Source organism: Pleurodeles waltl, chromosome 1_1, assembly GCF_031143425.1.
Source record: "Pleurodeles waltl isolate 20211129_DDA chromosome 1_1, aPleWal1.hap1.20221129, whole genome shotgun sequence".
Lineage (NCBI taxonomy): Eukaryota > Metazoa > Chordata > Amphibia > Caudata > Salamandridae > Pleurodeles > Pleurodeles waltl.
In genome coordinates this window covers 362,306,998-362,324,487 of record NC_090436.1, presented here as the reverse complement: position 1 = coordinate 362,324,487, position 17,490 = coordinate 362,306,998, and the positions used below count along the sequence as shown (strand labels likewise).

The window sequence follows — 17,490 nt, the reverse complement described above, 5'->3', positions numbered from 1 at the left end:
TTAACTCCTATCAGGTGAATTTTTGTAAACGATATTTAGGATACAGTATTTTGTCAGCTGATATGTAGGAAACAATATTCTGAAGCCATACCCCTCGTAATAAGATAAAGTACAAATATGATTCCTACTTAGTTTACACACATAAGAGATTTTGAATGAGAGGCAACTTTCCATTAAAAAAAGCTAGTTGGAGATGTCCTTGATGGCCTCAAAACTCTAGCTGTATCTTCCTGCTCCTGGTTGATTTTGACAATTTAAGTCATATCACTGTCCTGACAAAGCAGAAAATACAAAGAGGAAGATAGTTGTTTCTAAAACTAATGATGTGGGGGTATAATGTGTCTACACAAGTATGATGGCAATGGGTATTCCCTCATGATATATCATTTGACAGAAATATTTTATCCAGTACTTTGTCCTGTTCACTTCATTGCAGGTTAAGTACAGTGTAAGTAGATGTGAAGTTAAGGTTATTAATACAAACTTACCCTGATGATGTGGTGGTAGGTCATGTAGTGGATGCTGTATTTTATACACATATTAACCTCAATATACTGTCATACAACCACAGGAATGCTGGGTTAGTCACTAAAAGCTGATCTCTTTTATGTTCCCTAGACAGTGATGTAACCATCAGCCTCCTGCATTTGCAAGGTGTCATTCTATCTGGGCTTGAGAAAAAACAAAATGTTGTGAGGATCTTCAGTGCGGTTTAGAGTGTTTGGGAAGTGTGATTAAGGGAAAGAGTCACTATCCCACCCAGAACCAGATTTCTGAGTGCCTTGGTAAAAGGACAGAAAGTGAAATATAGATGTTAAGTTGGAGTCGTTCATAGTTGCCTCTCTGCGGAAAAATTGTATTAAGAGTCATCATTGATGTCTTATGTTTTATTGACAAAGAAGACAGCTAAGTCCTCACAGAGGACTTGTAGCATTGTAGATCTCTGAACAAATGTGTTTCTTTGAACAGAATTTTGCAAGTGTTTTTGGTGGACACCAGTTTTGCCTCAATAAAGTTAGCTAAAGCATTTTTACGGCAACATTGGTAGAGTCTGATTTGGCTTCTGAATTGTACCAACTGTTCCTCAGAATAATTGTAAGCTCAGAAGCAAGGTAGCTCCTATAGTAGCCCTCTGATAAATCCGTAGTGCACCGGGAGAGAGGGGCGTATGCTGCTGACTAATGGATAAGCTTATCGTTGAGCTGAATCAGGGCAGGGTCGACATTGCCATCCTGTTTTTCAAAACTGTGCTTTTCTAGAGCAGATAGAGTATTATTACAACTCCACTTGTTATGCCTTCCTTTTGATCTGTGCAATGGCTTTATTGGCTCTGAGGAACACTGACCCAGACCAATTAAGGTTACCAAATGATGCTATGTGCATCTCAACGAGTGAATCTCAGGTATGGAAATTGTGTCATTATTAGCCAAAATTAGGTCAAGGGCATGTCCAGTGATGAGAGTAGGGTGCTGCGTAATTTATTTATTTCACAAGTACTGAAGGTCAAGACGGAGTATGTCAAATTTAGGGTGGTAGCTAGTCACCATGAAAATTGAAGTGCCCCTGAATCAAAAGCTTGGAGCCTCCATTTCTAACTCGGCAAAAATGTCAAAGCAGTCTGGGCATGTAATGGGAGAATGGGCAACTGGTGCCTTTCAGAAAACGCCCTAATGGAAGATAAAAAACCAACAAGGCTTAAAAAAACCATTATGTTTACAAAGGCGACACGGATGGTCAAACTGAGGTACACGTAATGTGGAAAGTAATTGCTTTGCAGAAAGAGTTTCTGAAAGACAGATCCATATGCCCCTTCATGATATGATGTTAAGGGTAATTAAAGAAAAAAAGAGCCACTCAATGTCATGCCGCTATCGACAGCTACAGTAGATTACAGTAGATTTGCGACCAAGACCTGTGGCACCAGTAATGTCCAATTCATGTTTGCAGGTCTCTGTGAGTAGGGTACAGGCCATTGCTTCCATGGCAGCGTCGGCACATTTTTAGCAGCCTTACCTCTGCAAGCTTGTGTCCAACTGCCATCAACTTGGCATATTTGTTTTAAGGTACAGCTGCAGCCAGCTCATGCTTATCAGCTGCGTGATCTGCCGAAACAGCCTTCAACAACTTAACCCTATTTTCATGCAGTCACTATTCCGATCCTTCCAGTTAGTTCCAGAGGAATTTAGGGGCAGAGTTTTACTTTAGACAAATTCAAGATGGTTCCTGTGGGAGGTTGTTGTATTCAGCTATCTCAGTCTAAGATGAATGACATGATGAATCATGGGGCAGCTTCTCGTTTGGACAGTGGAAAAGGGTAGCCAGAAAGTGCACTGCAACAAATTCAGTGTTTTACGTCTCTTTCGTTGCCCACTTGTTTCTCTTTTTATCCCATTCTTTTCCTGCAGTATTCCTTTTTTGGGGGGGGGGGGATTCCCATCCTGGATTGTTTTCATGCCTTCATTGAAGATCTCAGCTTGACCATCTGCTTCATCTTGGACAACTATTGACTTTCTCCTCCCATTGGAGCATTTTCTGAGGCACCACATGTCCAGTGCTGCTATTACACTGTCGATGGTATTGAGGCTACTAAAACGCTTCACTCATAGCTCTTGCAAACTCATCGGACGAAGGAGCAATCGTGAGTCAAGCCTACAGCCCTTGACACTCCACCTCCATGTTTGCCTACTCTGGCCTTTCTGATATCCCAAAGTTTAGAGAGAAAGCAATAACTAGGTCTTGATTTGAGGAGTTCTTCAGTTATGCCCCTGTTTATAAAAAAAAAAGCTCATGGGCACAGTCCTAAAGAAACAGGGTAATTTTTCGGAGATATTTCGAAATGGCCACATCCTAGCATCTTTAATACGGGTCATTGTGCCCTTACTGAGGCTTAGGTCGGGCCTTATGAGTTGCTGGAGGGTCTGCGTATCATATCGGGGTGTTGGTGGTAGTAGTCATAGGTGATGCGCCAAAAGCATGAAAAAAACCTGGACAGGCACCGACCTGATTGAAACATATAGACCCTATTGTGACAACACATTGATCCCATTGTGACGTATATCTGCAGGTAGTTGGAATCATTAATACTAGTAAGATTGTCACAATGGTAAACAGTGCTTAGGGGATGTGAGGGAGCTTTTTGCACAAAGCCATTTCTTCAATATGGCTAAATGCAAGACAAAAATGCGTGCATGCACATTGTGCAGACAGGTCAGGAAGACTTGAAATTAGCAAACGTCCATATATATAATGCTACTGTAGCCTTGTACTGTAACAGGCTGAATTAGAAAATGATATTCCTTTGAGGTCATAGCAGATTCTAAATGGTTTATGGCCGCGTATATAACAGATCACCTCAGTTACGATGAAGAATCTTAAACTATAAACTTTTTTAAATATTTCCAGTGTTTTAAGTGCGCAGACATTTCTAACGAGAGAGTACTGCTACGCTCTGATAAGAACTATCTGACCATTTAAAGCACTAAATATTTCTGATGTGAGAGAAACAGTAGAGTCTTTGTCCCACGATGATGATGACAGTTAGATAAGGAAGCAGATGTGAGACATTTTATTTGAGGATATTTTTTATAGATGTACGTCAAACAAAAGGTTGTAGAAGGAAGACCGTTGAGCCAGTGAATAGGGTGTCCCACAACCAATGAGCAAAAGGGGGAATTCACTTCACCACCAAATTGAAGAAGCGCACAATCCTACATTTTCTCAGATCCCACCAGGACTTTGGTAAAATCAATCCACAGTAGCAAGAAACGCTTAACGGAGAGATGCACTCAAACATGAGGAAGATATTCAAATCTTGAAAATATATAGAGCGTGGCAGCTATCAAAGTCTGGACGATGGCAGTGGTGGGGGAACTAAAGTGAAATGCTTAAAAAATTCAAGGAATGGTGTCAACTGATCTTATTTGCAGTTAAAACATGTTGACCTCTTATTACAAATACATTTGAAGCCAGAACTGATCAATTTACACGGGTTCTTTCGTAAAGGAAAGGGCCATTAGTAAGGTTAGATGATACCCATTGATAAGTTATTGGAACAGGCTGCCATTCTGCAAACGAAAGTTAGAGGGTAATGCCGGTTTTAAAGAGTACAGCTTGTGTTTCTGATCCTCACCTGACTTGTTCTGTTTTCATCCTATTAATTTTAAGTGGTACATCAAGGGTTACTAAGAACACCAATCAATAACATGAAGGGTAACATTGATGAACTTTAAATAACAATGTTTGTGAACTTTCCTTACCTACAATTCCGGCTTATGATTATGCTATGATAAACAATGTACTCATTCATGTAAACTCAGTTTTACAATTCAAACGAGGCCTACAGAGAGCTATAGAGCCACACCTATGGCAGGACAATTCTATAAAATACCAGTCGCCGTTCCAGTCCCAAAGTGCGCTCAGCATAGACCTTTAAAATAGTAGTCCTTTGAGTTCAGGTTCTTTGAAAGTCTGCTAGTGGTGCTGAGCCTACAAAAAACTGGCAGCAAGTTCAGATTTTACTTTGTTGGAGGCTGTAAATCATTAAATGAGACGTTGGTCAGGGCGAAATGTTCGAATTGTGTGGGAGTTGCTTGAAACGTTTCAATCTGTTGTCTTCGCTCAGTTTGGGGTTTACGGGTCGTGACGCTGTGCTGTCACCCAGTAATGACAAGGTGGAGGGATTACAAGGCAGTGTGTGCCCGGCTGCTTAGACAGGAGAGCTCGTCTCCTCACAGGGCAGGAACCCCCGCTCTCCTGTCTGCAGGACGACATCCACACATAGGTCGAACCGAACATGCAGACGTAGGGGTCTTCACTTTACTTGATTGAATGCATTAGTGCAGCAGCGCGAAATAATTTGAGACATTTTTGTCAGTTTGTTAACTTTGCAAAGCATTCAACTTGACACTGTAAGAACCTAACGCCGCTTTTGGTTACGCTATAGTCAGTGTTTTCTTGTCTGACCTTGTGTCTTTTCTTATTTTCTGGAGGTCAGGTTGCCAAACTTTATCGTGATTCCAGCCTCGGAAACGTTGTGAATATCATAGTGACACGTCTGATAGTCCTCACGGAAGATCAGGTGAGCAGACTGAGATGTTTTTGAATAAGCTTTGATCAGCCCCGAACCCCATGCTCACCCGCATTGCATCCCAATCCCCACCCAACGCCTTTAACTATATAGTCCCGTAGTATGCTTTTTAAGAGAACTATTGCTATGAGCGGCTGTGCACAGCGAGGCCACAAAACCTCAATTATAACTTAGTTTAGTGGAACAGTCGTTGTATGTTGTCTCCGAAAAAAATATATAGATTACATTAGTTAATATTATCCACATACTTTTAGGGATTTCAGTGGTGCAGTTCAACAAGTACGGTGCATGTGTGTTTATATGTTGATAAACTAAAGTAGTTGCATTGTCATTCATAATTGCATTTGGAACTGAAAGAATGGTTGCTCAGTAATAGACTTAGTGAACCCGGGGTCAGGTTTTATAGAGATAAAATTGGCAAGAAGAGATTATTCCTAGAAAACCACCGCTAATTATAGCCCCTCTGTCGTCATCAGAAGGCTTAAATACTGACTTTAGTAATCTGTTTGGAACCTTTCTGGTATGCATGTTGTATTGCAGCCAAACTTGGAGATAAACCACCATGCGGACAAATCCCTCGATAGCTTCTGTAAGTGGCAGAAATCCATCCTCTCCCACCAAAGCGATGGAAACACCATTCCAGAGAACGGGATCGCCCACCATGACAACGCAGTACTTATTACTAGGTATGGTTGTTGTACATGTTTCATACCCCTCCATTTGTTTCTCTCAAATGAAATCCTGTCTGAATTTGGGCAAACATCTCCTTGTAAATATTTAAACAATATGTTACTCATGTTTTTATTAATTTATGCACAGTTAGATACAGTTGTTTTTGCCCAGTTCCACTGACACTTAAATATTATTTGTTCAATGGAAAACTCTTTCAAAGAGTGTGATTTGTAAAAATATGAGAAATACTGAATATTCAGTTCTCCATACATTGTCGGTTTACTTTTATATAGTTTTGTACGGCTCTTGAAAACGTGTTTATTTAAAACTAATACTCTTAAACATAGGCACATTAAAGACTGCCTATAAGAAAATGATTAAACTTATGATGTTAATAGGTTACTTTGTGGTTTAGCTATCAGCAATGCATAACATCGACAGTAGTTTACACTGATGTGTTTATGCACTTACCAAGCCTTAATAATGCTGATTAAATGGGCGGCACAGTTCAAAGTGCTAGCATCTAACTACCTCACCCTAACACCATCGAAACAGATTTTTGAGCCTGATGACTGACGTGAAATCTGACAAAAATTACATGATTAGATCACATGAACACCATATTCATGAATGGAAGTTGTGTGTGTGGAGGAGCATCCCAATGCACAAGCTACGTAGCCAGACTGCAGATGCATTTGGAAATTACAGAGATTTTGAAGGAGCACCAGATTTCCATCATTGTCCTAATAGCTAAGGTTATATGAGGCCCAGCCTCTTCTTTGCTACTCAGGAGGACCAGGGTGGGGAGAGGCATATTATACGTGATGGGAAGAGAAGGGAGAGGGGCATTTCACGGACTGTATGACTTCTAATTTGTACAGATTAGTTACTTTAACCCTTAGAAGAAGTACGTGGTTTGCTGTTGATCTACGGCATGTCAGTACAATTTTTATTAGTAAATGGGGAGAAGCATAGTGGTGTCAGCACCACCCCCTCGTTCACAACTGTAACTTATACAACTTAAGAAAACAAACTAAGACATCATTGTCATTCGAATTTATGTAGCACTTAGTTACCACTAGTGTGGTCCAGTGCAATTACTTTGCTCTGGAAAGCATACATGGGAAAGCATTAATGGAAGGGGAGAATATTGGCTTTTGTGACCTAGAAATATAGATGACAGTGACAAGAAAAGAAATGATGTCTGGGACCTTATCAACTCTGATGTCTGGGTCCTTATCAACACTCTCACGCCCGACATCATCTTCCTAGCCGAGACCTGTCCCAAACCCCCATCAGCCCATGACATCGCCACTGCCAGACCAGCAGGATGCAGGATCACCCACTGTGACTGTATGAACAAGCCAGGTGGAGAAATCGGCATAATTCACAGAGCCTCTATAAAATGCAACACTGCCATAGATGACACCATCCCACCAATAGAACACCTCAACTTCACTATCCAAACGGGCGAGAAATCCACCATTAGGGGAGCCCTCACATACCGTCCAATGGGACCTCGAACCACCTTCTGCAACCTCATCACTGATTTCATCGCCATCCTCACCATCGTCTTGAAGAACTACATGTTCCTGGGCGTTCTCAACCCCCAACCCGACGACTTAACCTACCATAACTCCACCAACTTCCTCGACAGCCTGAAGAATGTCAGCCTCACTCAACTCGTACACGACCCCACACACATCACAGGACACACTGTCAACCACATATTCACCGCTAGTGACCTCATGAAATATAGCAACACCACCAAACTCACATGGACTGACCACTCCGTCATCCACTTCATAATCACGACCCCCATCCCTGCCTGTCCCAACCCAACGCCGCCCGTTGAAGCTGGAACAAGGCCACAGAGACCAAATGGACCCTCACCCGTCTCACCCGTACAAACACCACAACAACGTGAACCAAGACGTCAGAAGCTTCAACACCTAGATTACTGATTGTGCTGACATCGTCGCCCCCATCAAGAACAAGAAACACAGAAGATCCACCAAGCAGGCCAGTTGGTACACAGAGGACCTCAGGACAGCCAAGCGCCACTGCAAGCTTCTCAAGAGAAGTTAGTGACCGAGCTGACAGAATTGCCTACAAATCAGCACTCAACCTATATCACTGCCAACTACGTGAGCTGAAAAAAAAAAGGCCTGGCATCTCGCATAGAAGCTAACCCTTACAACAGTAAGGAGCTCTTCTGCATAGTCAAGAAATACACCAACCCCACAACGGCGACAAGCAGCATTTGTCACTCTCAGGACGTATGCAACAGCCTCATTGATTTCTTCCACAACAAAATTGCCAAAATTTAAAGAAGCTTCAACTCCCAACTTGAGCCTGAAGCCTTTTTCCACTGCCTTACCTCCACACACACAACCATCCCTAGGCTAACTACCTGGAACCACCTTACTACTCAGGACCCCATCACCATCATGTAATCCATCCACTCAGGTCCCCCATCCGACCATGCCCCCACCACATCTTTGACCTAGTAGCATCCAGGATCGGCCTTGGACTTTCCACTCTGCTCAACACCTCACTGGATTTTGCCACCTTCCCGGACGACTGGAAGAACACAGAAGTCAAACTCCTTCGGCGTACCCCAACAAACTCAACAACTGCAGACCCATCTCTGTGCCCCTTTCCCAGCCAAAGTCATTGAAAAAGCCCTCAACCAACAATTACCGGGAACACAGTCACCTCCGGGACGACTCCCAATCCGGAATCCACACCAACCACAGCACTGAGAGAGTTCTGATTGCAGCCACAGACGATATCTGGGCCCTCCTCGACAAAGAAGAGACAGCCAACCTTATCCTCCTCGATCTCTCAGCAGACTGCGACACCATCTCCCACCACATGCTGATCACCAGACTTCACGACATAGGCATCCAAGGAACTTCCCTCATATTGATTGCCTCCTATCTTACAAACACAAACACAGTGAGTTCACCTTCCACCCTTCACCTTCACCTCCAAACCCAAACCAGTCATCTGCAGTGTCCTTTAAGCGGTGCTTAATTTTTAAATTAAATAGTGCAGGTGCTTAAAGCTCTGCTCTGAAAAACGCAGCTTGTCCAATTCAGTGTGCTCGGACAGAACTCCAAGGCCCTGTATTCATATATCCATCTACTCATCTTTAATTTGCTAACTGACACCCAATTCACCTTTATCTCACTTCTGGAAGTTCTGGCTTTCTCCCTTTCTGACTGTGTTTATGTATTTCTCTTCCTCTGCTTTTCCACTTTTAAAATTATTCAGTCTCTTTCTCTTGATAAATGTCTAATACAGATACATAAGGGCTGGTGCCCCCCACTGGCAACCACCAGCTCAAATTAAGCTCTACCTTTAAGGCTCTTTACTCAGCCCCACCCCGTTCAACATCTACATGCCTCCCCTTGCCAGCATAGTCAGGTCACATGGACTCAACATTATATACTAATCGGACAACACACAACTCATCCCCTCCCTCTCCAAAAACTCCACAGCCACAACCAGAACCTACTTCTACCAATGCATGGCTAGTGTTGCCATTTAGATGAGGAATAACCAGGGGTGGCTCCTCTGCTATGGCAGTGGAGCTTCACCCCCCTGCCACCAGCAGGAGCTGCAAACCTTTAAAAATAAAATGATGATAAAATTTGTTTATCATTTTATTTTTAAAGGGGTGGGGACATGGGGGTGATGGGCAGTGGGCGGAGTGCACGGAGCACTACCCTTAGTGCGCATGTATGTCTGGCTGGTCGTCATGGGCCGGCCAAACACACATGCGCTCAGGGCTCTCTCCAACCCGGCTCTGTGTTGCCATGTTGGAGAGAGCAAACCCAGGCTCCCAGTCTGCGTTGGAGTGCCCAGCCAGGGCACTCCAGCCAATCATAATGCTGCTCTAAGCAGCGTCATGATTGGCCACAGGCTGGGAGCCTGCAGTGCAGCAGAGAGCGGCAGAGAGCAGCGGTGAGATCCAGGTAAGTTTTTTTAAAATATATTTATTTATTTTTGTGTTATGCCCCCTGCCCTCCATCACTTTTCCCAGTCGCCAGCCGCGACTGAGAATAAGTGCCTCAAGTTCAACACAGACAAGAAAAAAGTCTTGATCTTTGGCTGCAACAACTTCCCCTGTGATGCCTCCTGGTGGCCGTCAGAACTGGGGCCCACTGCAACCCCAGCTGAGTACGCCTGGAATCTCGGTATCATCCTGGACAGCACACTCACCATGAGGTCTCAAGTGAACAGAGTCTCATCCTCCTGCCTCTTCGTCCTGTGCATGTTACGTAAGATTTTCAAAAGCATCATCACCCAAGCCCTCATCACCAGTCGACTGGACTACGGAAACACCCTCCAGGTGAGAAACGAGGCCCACCAACTTTAAGTACTACAGAAAGTCTACAAACTATACAGAACGCCGCACCAAGACTTATCCTGGATCTCCCTTGTCACCCACATCACCCTCCACCTCACAAAACTACTCTGGCTGCCGGTTCAGAAGAGATGCCAGTTCAAGCTCTTCACCCACGCATTCAAGGCCCTGCACAACTCCAGAACCACCTATATCAACCACTGCCTGAGATTCCACAAGCCCTCCAGACACCCTTGCTCCGCCTCCCTTGTGCTGGCCCATGCCCTTGCATTCAATGCAGCAGAACAGGAGGACACACCTTCCCCTACCTCACAGCCAGTGCCAGGAAGGTCCTCCCTCTGCACCTCAGGACCTCCCCTGCTCTACAGGACTTCTAGAGGATGTGGAAAACCTGGCTTTTGGACTGAGACCCCTGTACCCTGATAGCTCCTGGATGCCCTCACAGGAGACAAGTCCCGCTCTACATGTCGACTGATTGATTGATAGAAATGAGTGTATTAGTCATTCGGGACCCACCAATGACCTCACAAATAACATTGCTCAATTTGACATGAACTGGAAACTTTAGAGTTCAGACATGATTTCCACATTAGCAAAAATGTTTCAGAATCAAAGGCGTAATTTATTTATTGAAGATAAGTTTATAGTTATGGGAGAAGAGGCAGCCATTCAAAAAGTTTAAATTTTAGACTTTGACAAGATTCATTGTGCTGAGTTTCTAATGGTATGTGGGGCTCTCAAATCAAATTTGAGCATGATAGCTCATGGCATATACAAGTTCCCCTTGGCTCACACGCCAAAAGGGACTTGTTCATGCATGTACAAGATGCGGAGGCCGTAGAAATGCCAGTACGTCAACATGGAATTATTCCATTACAGTTTGACGTTATGTACCCTTCTATCTTCAACTCTCAAACAAGCCATAAAAAACAATAAGTGGTAGTTAGAGGGGCAGTGTCAAGTATACGAGCAATGGGGAGGCAAATGATACTGACTGACTCAAATAAAAGGGTACTAAACTGAGCTTGCTAAGAAGAAAAGAAGGACCGCTTTGCGAAAAGTCCTGTAGAACTATCAAAAAAACTTCTAGTAAACCTTGAAAATAATTAACCTGCATGCACACTCCGGCCCTCATTACTATCGGGCCGTAAACACTGACCACCCAGTACACAATGGAAGGTGGAGCTAAATGGTGTGCTTTGCAAGTGGGACGTTCCTGTCACAATTTTACATCAGATACCTGTTTTGGGCTTGCCTGAATCTATGAGACTTTCAAGAGGGTGGCCGTCTGAGGGTATTTCAGTGAATCAGGGGGGGCAAACCGAGGCCAACTCGGGGACGGGGACAGGCCACTCATGAGCCTGTAGTGTTTCTCCTATGCAGATGTTTATTTTTCCACCTGTTGCAACCTCCGGAGAAGCAGTGGAAATTAAGCAGTTGATGGGAGGCAGTATCACTTCTGTTAGTAGGATTACATTTTCTTCTCTCTTCACCCTGCATTTACACTTTAGCTCGGAAGTTAGAACGGGAGAGGTTTAAGTTTCAATGTTCAAATGGATGTTACTTGCTTCAGTGTGTTTGTATTTCTTGCCCTTCCTTCTGGTGATGTCATCTTTAGGTAAAAAAGTGCACATTTAACGGGCGCTGGGATGCAGGTTTCATGATGTTTGATGTACCAGGGAAATTGAAGTATTATTTTATTATATGTTGACAAGGAGAAATTCCACCTCATGTTTATGTTACTTTGAGCAGCACCTGACCTAGAGTTTCATGCTTTGTATATTCCACAATAAATCTGACAATAAAACACATGTATGAACTCTACAGGAACCTTATTCTTAACACAACACGCATGTGAAATGTAAAACTACAAACCACAAACTACAAATATGATGAGAATACCGTACTGAAAGTTAATTTTACAACTCAGCAACCCTGTTGTGATCATAACCATTGGTGGATATTTGTAAAATATTTATTTTCCTTCTTGCAGTTTAGCAACATAATTTTATCATAGAATGTCTGATTACCACGATTATTTTTATGCCTTGTGACAAAGACATTTCTTTTCCTCCCACCATTGCTAACATATGCATAGTCAAACACACAAAAGATGATGAGAGGATGCTTGTAATATGTCTAACCACTGGCAATCGCACGGGTAGTATTCCAACCCTAAATACTTACCAGTGGCTGATTTATTTTGATTTTTTACACAATCTTTCCCATCACTTTTTGGTATACTTTAATATATTTATAGTCAATGGATAACCTACCATATTTTGTTCTAAAAGTGGCATCTTGTAGTTGTTATAAGATAGGGCAAAAGACTACTTGTCTTGCCCGCTCTCTCTGTTGCCTTTGGTGTTTCATCTCTGCTATTTGCTGCCCCACTATCTTTATTTTTTTCTAGGGAGAATTTCAAAATATCTTCTCACGTTTAAACAGCTCATGACTAATAGGAATCAAGGTTTGAACTGTGTTCCAGAAAAGAGTGCAGCCACCGAGAATCGGCGTAACTCTTTTCTTCACTTTGTTTTGTCTAGAGCCATGTGCTACTTGTCTCCTGGTCTTTAGCTCTGTATCATTCGCTGTTTCGTGGATGACAGTTTTATTGCTTTCTGGACCATCGATTCTGATGGAAACTCATTTCTGCAGATTCCTTGCCTCTAAAATAATCCCAAATGTCAGACTGGATCTGCACTAATGCCAAAAGGGACATCAGATGGTGTAACTGAAATCATATAGTGTCCACCTTGGTGCAAGTATGTCAGTTACCTTTTTCTGAGTCTTTGACGTGCATCTGGAGCTCGCTGTCTCTAGGGAGTTATGAGCTTTCCTCACAAAAATTCTAGAAGTGCAGTAGAAATGTCTCCTGTGAAGCATTCCGACTTCATCCTCTGTAGAGATTGTGAGGGGCAGATGTCAGTAACTTTCCTTCATTCAATGTGCCTTTGGTTTCTTGGGTCAGCTTTCAACTCTTGCTCCGGCATCTCCTGCCTTTGCATGCACTCAAAGGCCATTAAAGAATTCAAGGCCAAACTGTTCATAGCCCGTGCCCGCGATGACAGGTGCCACCATCTTCGATCTAGGCATTGCTCTAGGTTACTATACTTACATTATTCAGGGAAACGGAGGAAGCTTAAGTAGCATAAGTAACACAGAAAAGGTAAGTCACCTAGACGGCCTCTGTTTCCCAGAGGATCTTCATCCTTGGAACCAGAGTTGAAGTGGTGCAGCACCAGTGACCCAGTGACTTCACAGGACCCGTCCCGGAGCCACCTCCAACTCCTCCAGCTCTACCACTGGTATTGTCAGCCCCATCGGTGCTGGGTTCATCATTCCCAAAACACCTGACGCCGACTCCTTACCAGGAGTGCTCAACCCCAGACTCAGACCCGGCAGCATTCCTAACGAGATTTATAGCATCTGTGCCTGCGCCATGGCTCTGGTCGGCTCACCCTCAGGCCTGTGACGCTCTATGACCTATAACCAGCTAAGCCATCACCTCCATGTGATTCAACATTCTTCCAGGAACTCATCGTCAGGGCAGCTGCATGTCACTAGCCCCCTTGCTCAAGGACCCTATTGAGGATGACTTTCTCTTTGAGACACTCTCTTCCACTACTAGGGCATGTCAATATATGCCCATGCTAAAGAGGATGCTCCGCCACTCAGAAGAAATTTTTAAAGATCCTGTGTGATGAATATGGCCTTAGCCCTTCAGACCTGACGCCAATGCCACTGTTTACTTCTCCCTATGCACCAGTACACGCTGCTACAGTCATCCACATTGTGGCCGGCTCTGCCACAATCTTGCCACCACACTTCTACCAGTGGCACTGTATAATGATCCACCGGCACCACCACCCTCTTTTCACAAAGCTGTACATAGAACAGGTGAAGAAGAAAGGCACAGAGACTCCTGGGGGAGGAAGAATATAGGCAAAGGATTTATGATTTATTTCTGACTCTGATCCTTTGAACCTGTATGCCGATGGCAACAATGGTGGGGGAGGCACAGCCCATGAGCAGACAGGCCTGTTTTTGTCACTGTATATCTCTCCAGAGATAGAAATGGAGATTCCCACAGGACTTCCTATGCTAGAGGTGGTGTCCTTTCACTAGGAGGTGAATAAGGCAACTAAAGTCCTGGAAGCACAGCTCCAGACAGTGGAAGTGAAAGCAAATGTCCTCACTGTGGTACTTCTTGCTACCATACCAACTGCATAATCCATGCTACCTTTCACTGAGGCGTTGCTGGACCTGGTCCTGGCAGCATGGGAAAAACCTACCTTAGCCATGTTGAATAGGCTAGGAGAAAGATGCTACTTTACAAGGATTCGTCTTTCCTCTCGGCTTATCAATCGCCAGAAAGTCTGGTTATCCAAGCCTCCTGCTTCTTGGCACAGTTGGCCGGCACCCTTCCTTCTGTTCCTGCAGACAGAAAATCCAAACGACTGAAGGCATGGAGAAAGAAGACTTACTCAGTAGGTAGCATGGCTTTAAAGTCTCTCAATTTCACCTGTCTTCTAGCACACTGCAGCCATGCCTTATGGGACATGGCCCAGATGATAACACCCCAAATTCCAGAAGATATGAGACCTCGCTTCCAGGAAGTGGTGAAAGGTGGCCAGAATGAATCACACCACATTACCAAATCAAATTTGGACACCACTGATTCCGTTGTTCGTGCCTCTATCGCCTTGAGATGACACTTGGCTTCAGACTTTAGGTTTCTCCTGTGACACGCAGGCCAGCTTAATGGATCTTCCTTCCAACGGAGCACACCTGTTCAGGGACACAGCTGACCCCTCTTTAGGACATTTCAAGGGGAGTAAAGCCATGGCCCACTCCTTGGGGCTTCAGTTACCTCCACCAACCAGGGACTACAGCCAGTTTCAGCATTTGCGAAGCTTCTAATGAGAATTTTACTTTTGTAAGTGTCTCCTCAGCACGTCTAGTTTGCTTCCCCAAACTGGGTTGGGTTCCTTTCACAGAGATCTACAATGCAGTAATGTGGACATCCCTACATACCTTCTTCCAGCAATACTGCCTCGATCTGAAGTGTGCAAGGGTGGCCACTTAGATCCATTTTGCAGGATGATGATAATCTGTCTCGTGGCATGTAGAGTAAGCACTAACCACCTTCTTCCTAGAGGATCATAATGGTACATTTATGCTTATTTGGAACACCCAATATCGTGTATTTCTGGAACTGTGGGATCTCTGTCTCAAACACAGAATTTATGTCAATCAGTTAATTGTGATAGTATCTTTTAAATTGGGTCATGGCCATAACCAGCGCAGCAGGGTACTAGCCCTCCACACCCAACCAGAATTCTGCCAATCTCATGGCATTCCAATTATAGATCCTTGCTGCTGTGTAGTGCCCAGTATAGTGTGGTTTTTAGCATAGGTTCTCTACCCGCGGTGCTCGTGGCCGTCCCCCATGTTCTATAGAAGATATGCGACCATTCTAAGTCTATGAGTGTGCAGCCCACTTCCTTCTCCCATCTCTTCTTCTCCAAAGATTTGTCTATCTCTGCCATGTAGGTGAGAAATGTGTATATGTCAGAGAGCAGTTGTTTGTCTTCTCTGTGTGTCAGTAGCCACCTCTGGACTGTAAGTACAGGTATACTAGTGTAGTATCTGACCTTGTCTTACTTGTTCCAGTATCTAATTTGGAGGTATTTCAGTCTCTCTCCTCCTGAATCACAAAATCCTTTTGTTCTATGGCATGTGTGGCTGAAGATACTCATGAACTGCATACTCCTGCCATCTAGTGTTGGGACCAGATGTATGCAAGTTTCTTGAGTCACAAGTTAAAGGGACTCCTCCTCTCTGTGATATTGGGCATGGGCATTGACTCCATTGTTAGATTGTTTTCTTTCCACCATCAAGTTCAGATGTGTGCTTCAGCGCTATGGTTCGAGACTGTATTCGTGCTCCCTTCAGTTCGTTGTATACGCGTCAGTATTGTTTTTGTTCATGTTCCACTGTTGTCTTTTGAAAACAGAAGCAATTCTTTGCCCATAGATTCGATGTTCTCCAGTTGCAGCCTTCGGGCCTTACCAATTCGAGCCTTGTTTCTCGTCTCTTGTCGGCTTCGACTAGCTTTGCACTGCTTATGGACCAAACTTAATTTTAATTCTGTCATAGCTGCCACGCGAAATACCCACACACTGACCTCCATCAAGTTTGTAACTTGCGTCTGTCTCCAGACCATAACGAAGAAGACTGTGAGGCCTGTCGATCTTTTTGATTGAAATAAAACGTTTCAGGACCATCAGGCACTTCAGAAAGAAATACAGCGCAAAGACCTGGAAGAGACACCAACATCTCTGGTCAACAAGATGTTGAACAGGCAGAGGAGGAACTGCACAAGGCTTCTGCAGCCGAGGAAGAGGCCCTTTCCAAATCGGACTCTGGCTCTAACTCCGAAATCAAATTCAGCCTACTAATGCAGGATCATACTTCTGAACAGCACGTAGTGAGTAAACCCTGCTCTTGCCCAGGCCACCAAGAGACACTCAGTTCCAACTGAAATTACAGGTCTCAGGCCTCCACTGCTGACAGGCCATGGTAGGCACCAAACATCTGCTAAGGATGCCCCTCCCTCACGCTTGCCACCAAAAGCAAAGCCGAAACCTCCTGCTGCTGCATCGAGCCAACCAATCTGAATGCCGAGCCAATTTGACGCACGCTGCTAGAGAAACAACATGCCACACCGCTAACGGAGGCTGGTAACATCGCAACCCACACAGCACGGTTTTGCTAATACCGCGCAGCAGGATATTCAACGTAAACCTTGCTGGGCGCGGAAAGACGATGCAACGCTTGCCTGGACCTGAGTGCTGCCCAGATCGATGTAACGCTGTTCTGCGGAGAGGGAAACCGACACACGCTGACCCGACCGGAGAAGGAGAAACAGCGCATGGTCTTGCTTGCGGGTGAGAAATCGACGCATTCGCTAACCTTTTTCGATGCACTCTCGCCCGTGCGTGTTATATTGATGGTACCCAGGTACTTTTCAACGCCAACAGTGTTTTTACTGTTTACAAAAGGATATAAGGCTCTTTTGCTTTTAAAATTAATAACTTGACTTGTGTATGTTGGATTTTTAAGGTTTTGGTCTGTTTTGTTTAGATAAATATTTGCTATTTTTTTAAACCTGTGTTGTGTTATTTTGTAGTGTTTTCACTGAGTTACTGTGTGTGTTGGTACAAATACTTTACATCTAGAACTCTGAAATTAAGCCTGCCTGCTTGTGCCAAGCTACCAAGGGGGTGAGCGGGGGTTAACTGAGGGTGATTCTCCTTTACCCTAACTAGAGTGAGGGGCCTTGCTTGGCAGG

The 17,490-nt window shown here is 44.2% G+C and overlaps 1 protein-coding gene across 1 annotated transcript in view; it reads left to right on the top strand.

Moving 5' to 3' along the window:
* Positions 1-17,490, top strand: part of ADAMTS6 (ADAM metallopeptidase with thrombospondin type 1 motif 6) — a 1,391,222-nt gene that overhangs the window by 388,334 nt on the left and 985,398 nt on the right. Inside the window, exons 6-7 of the mRNA XM_069222749.1 lie at positions 4,994-5,077; positions 5,627-5,772. Coding sequence (XP_069078850.1) covers positions 4,994-5,077; positions 5,627-5,772 — 230 coding nt within the window. The remainder of the gene's footprint in view (positions 1-4,993; positions 5,078-5,626; positions 5,773-17,490) is intronic.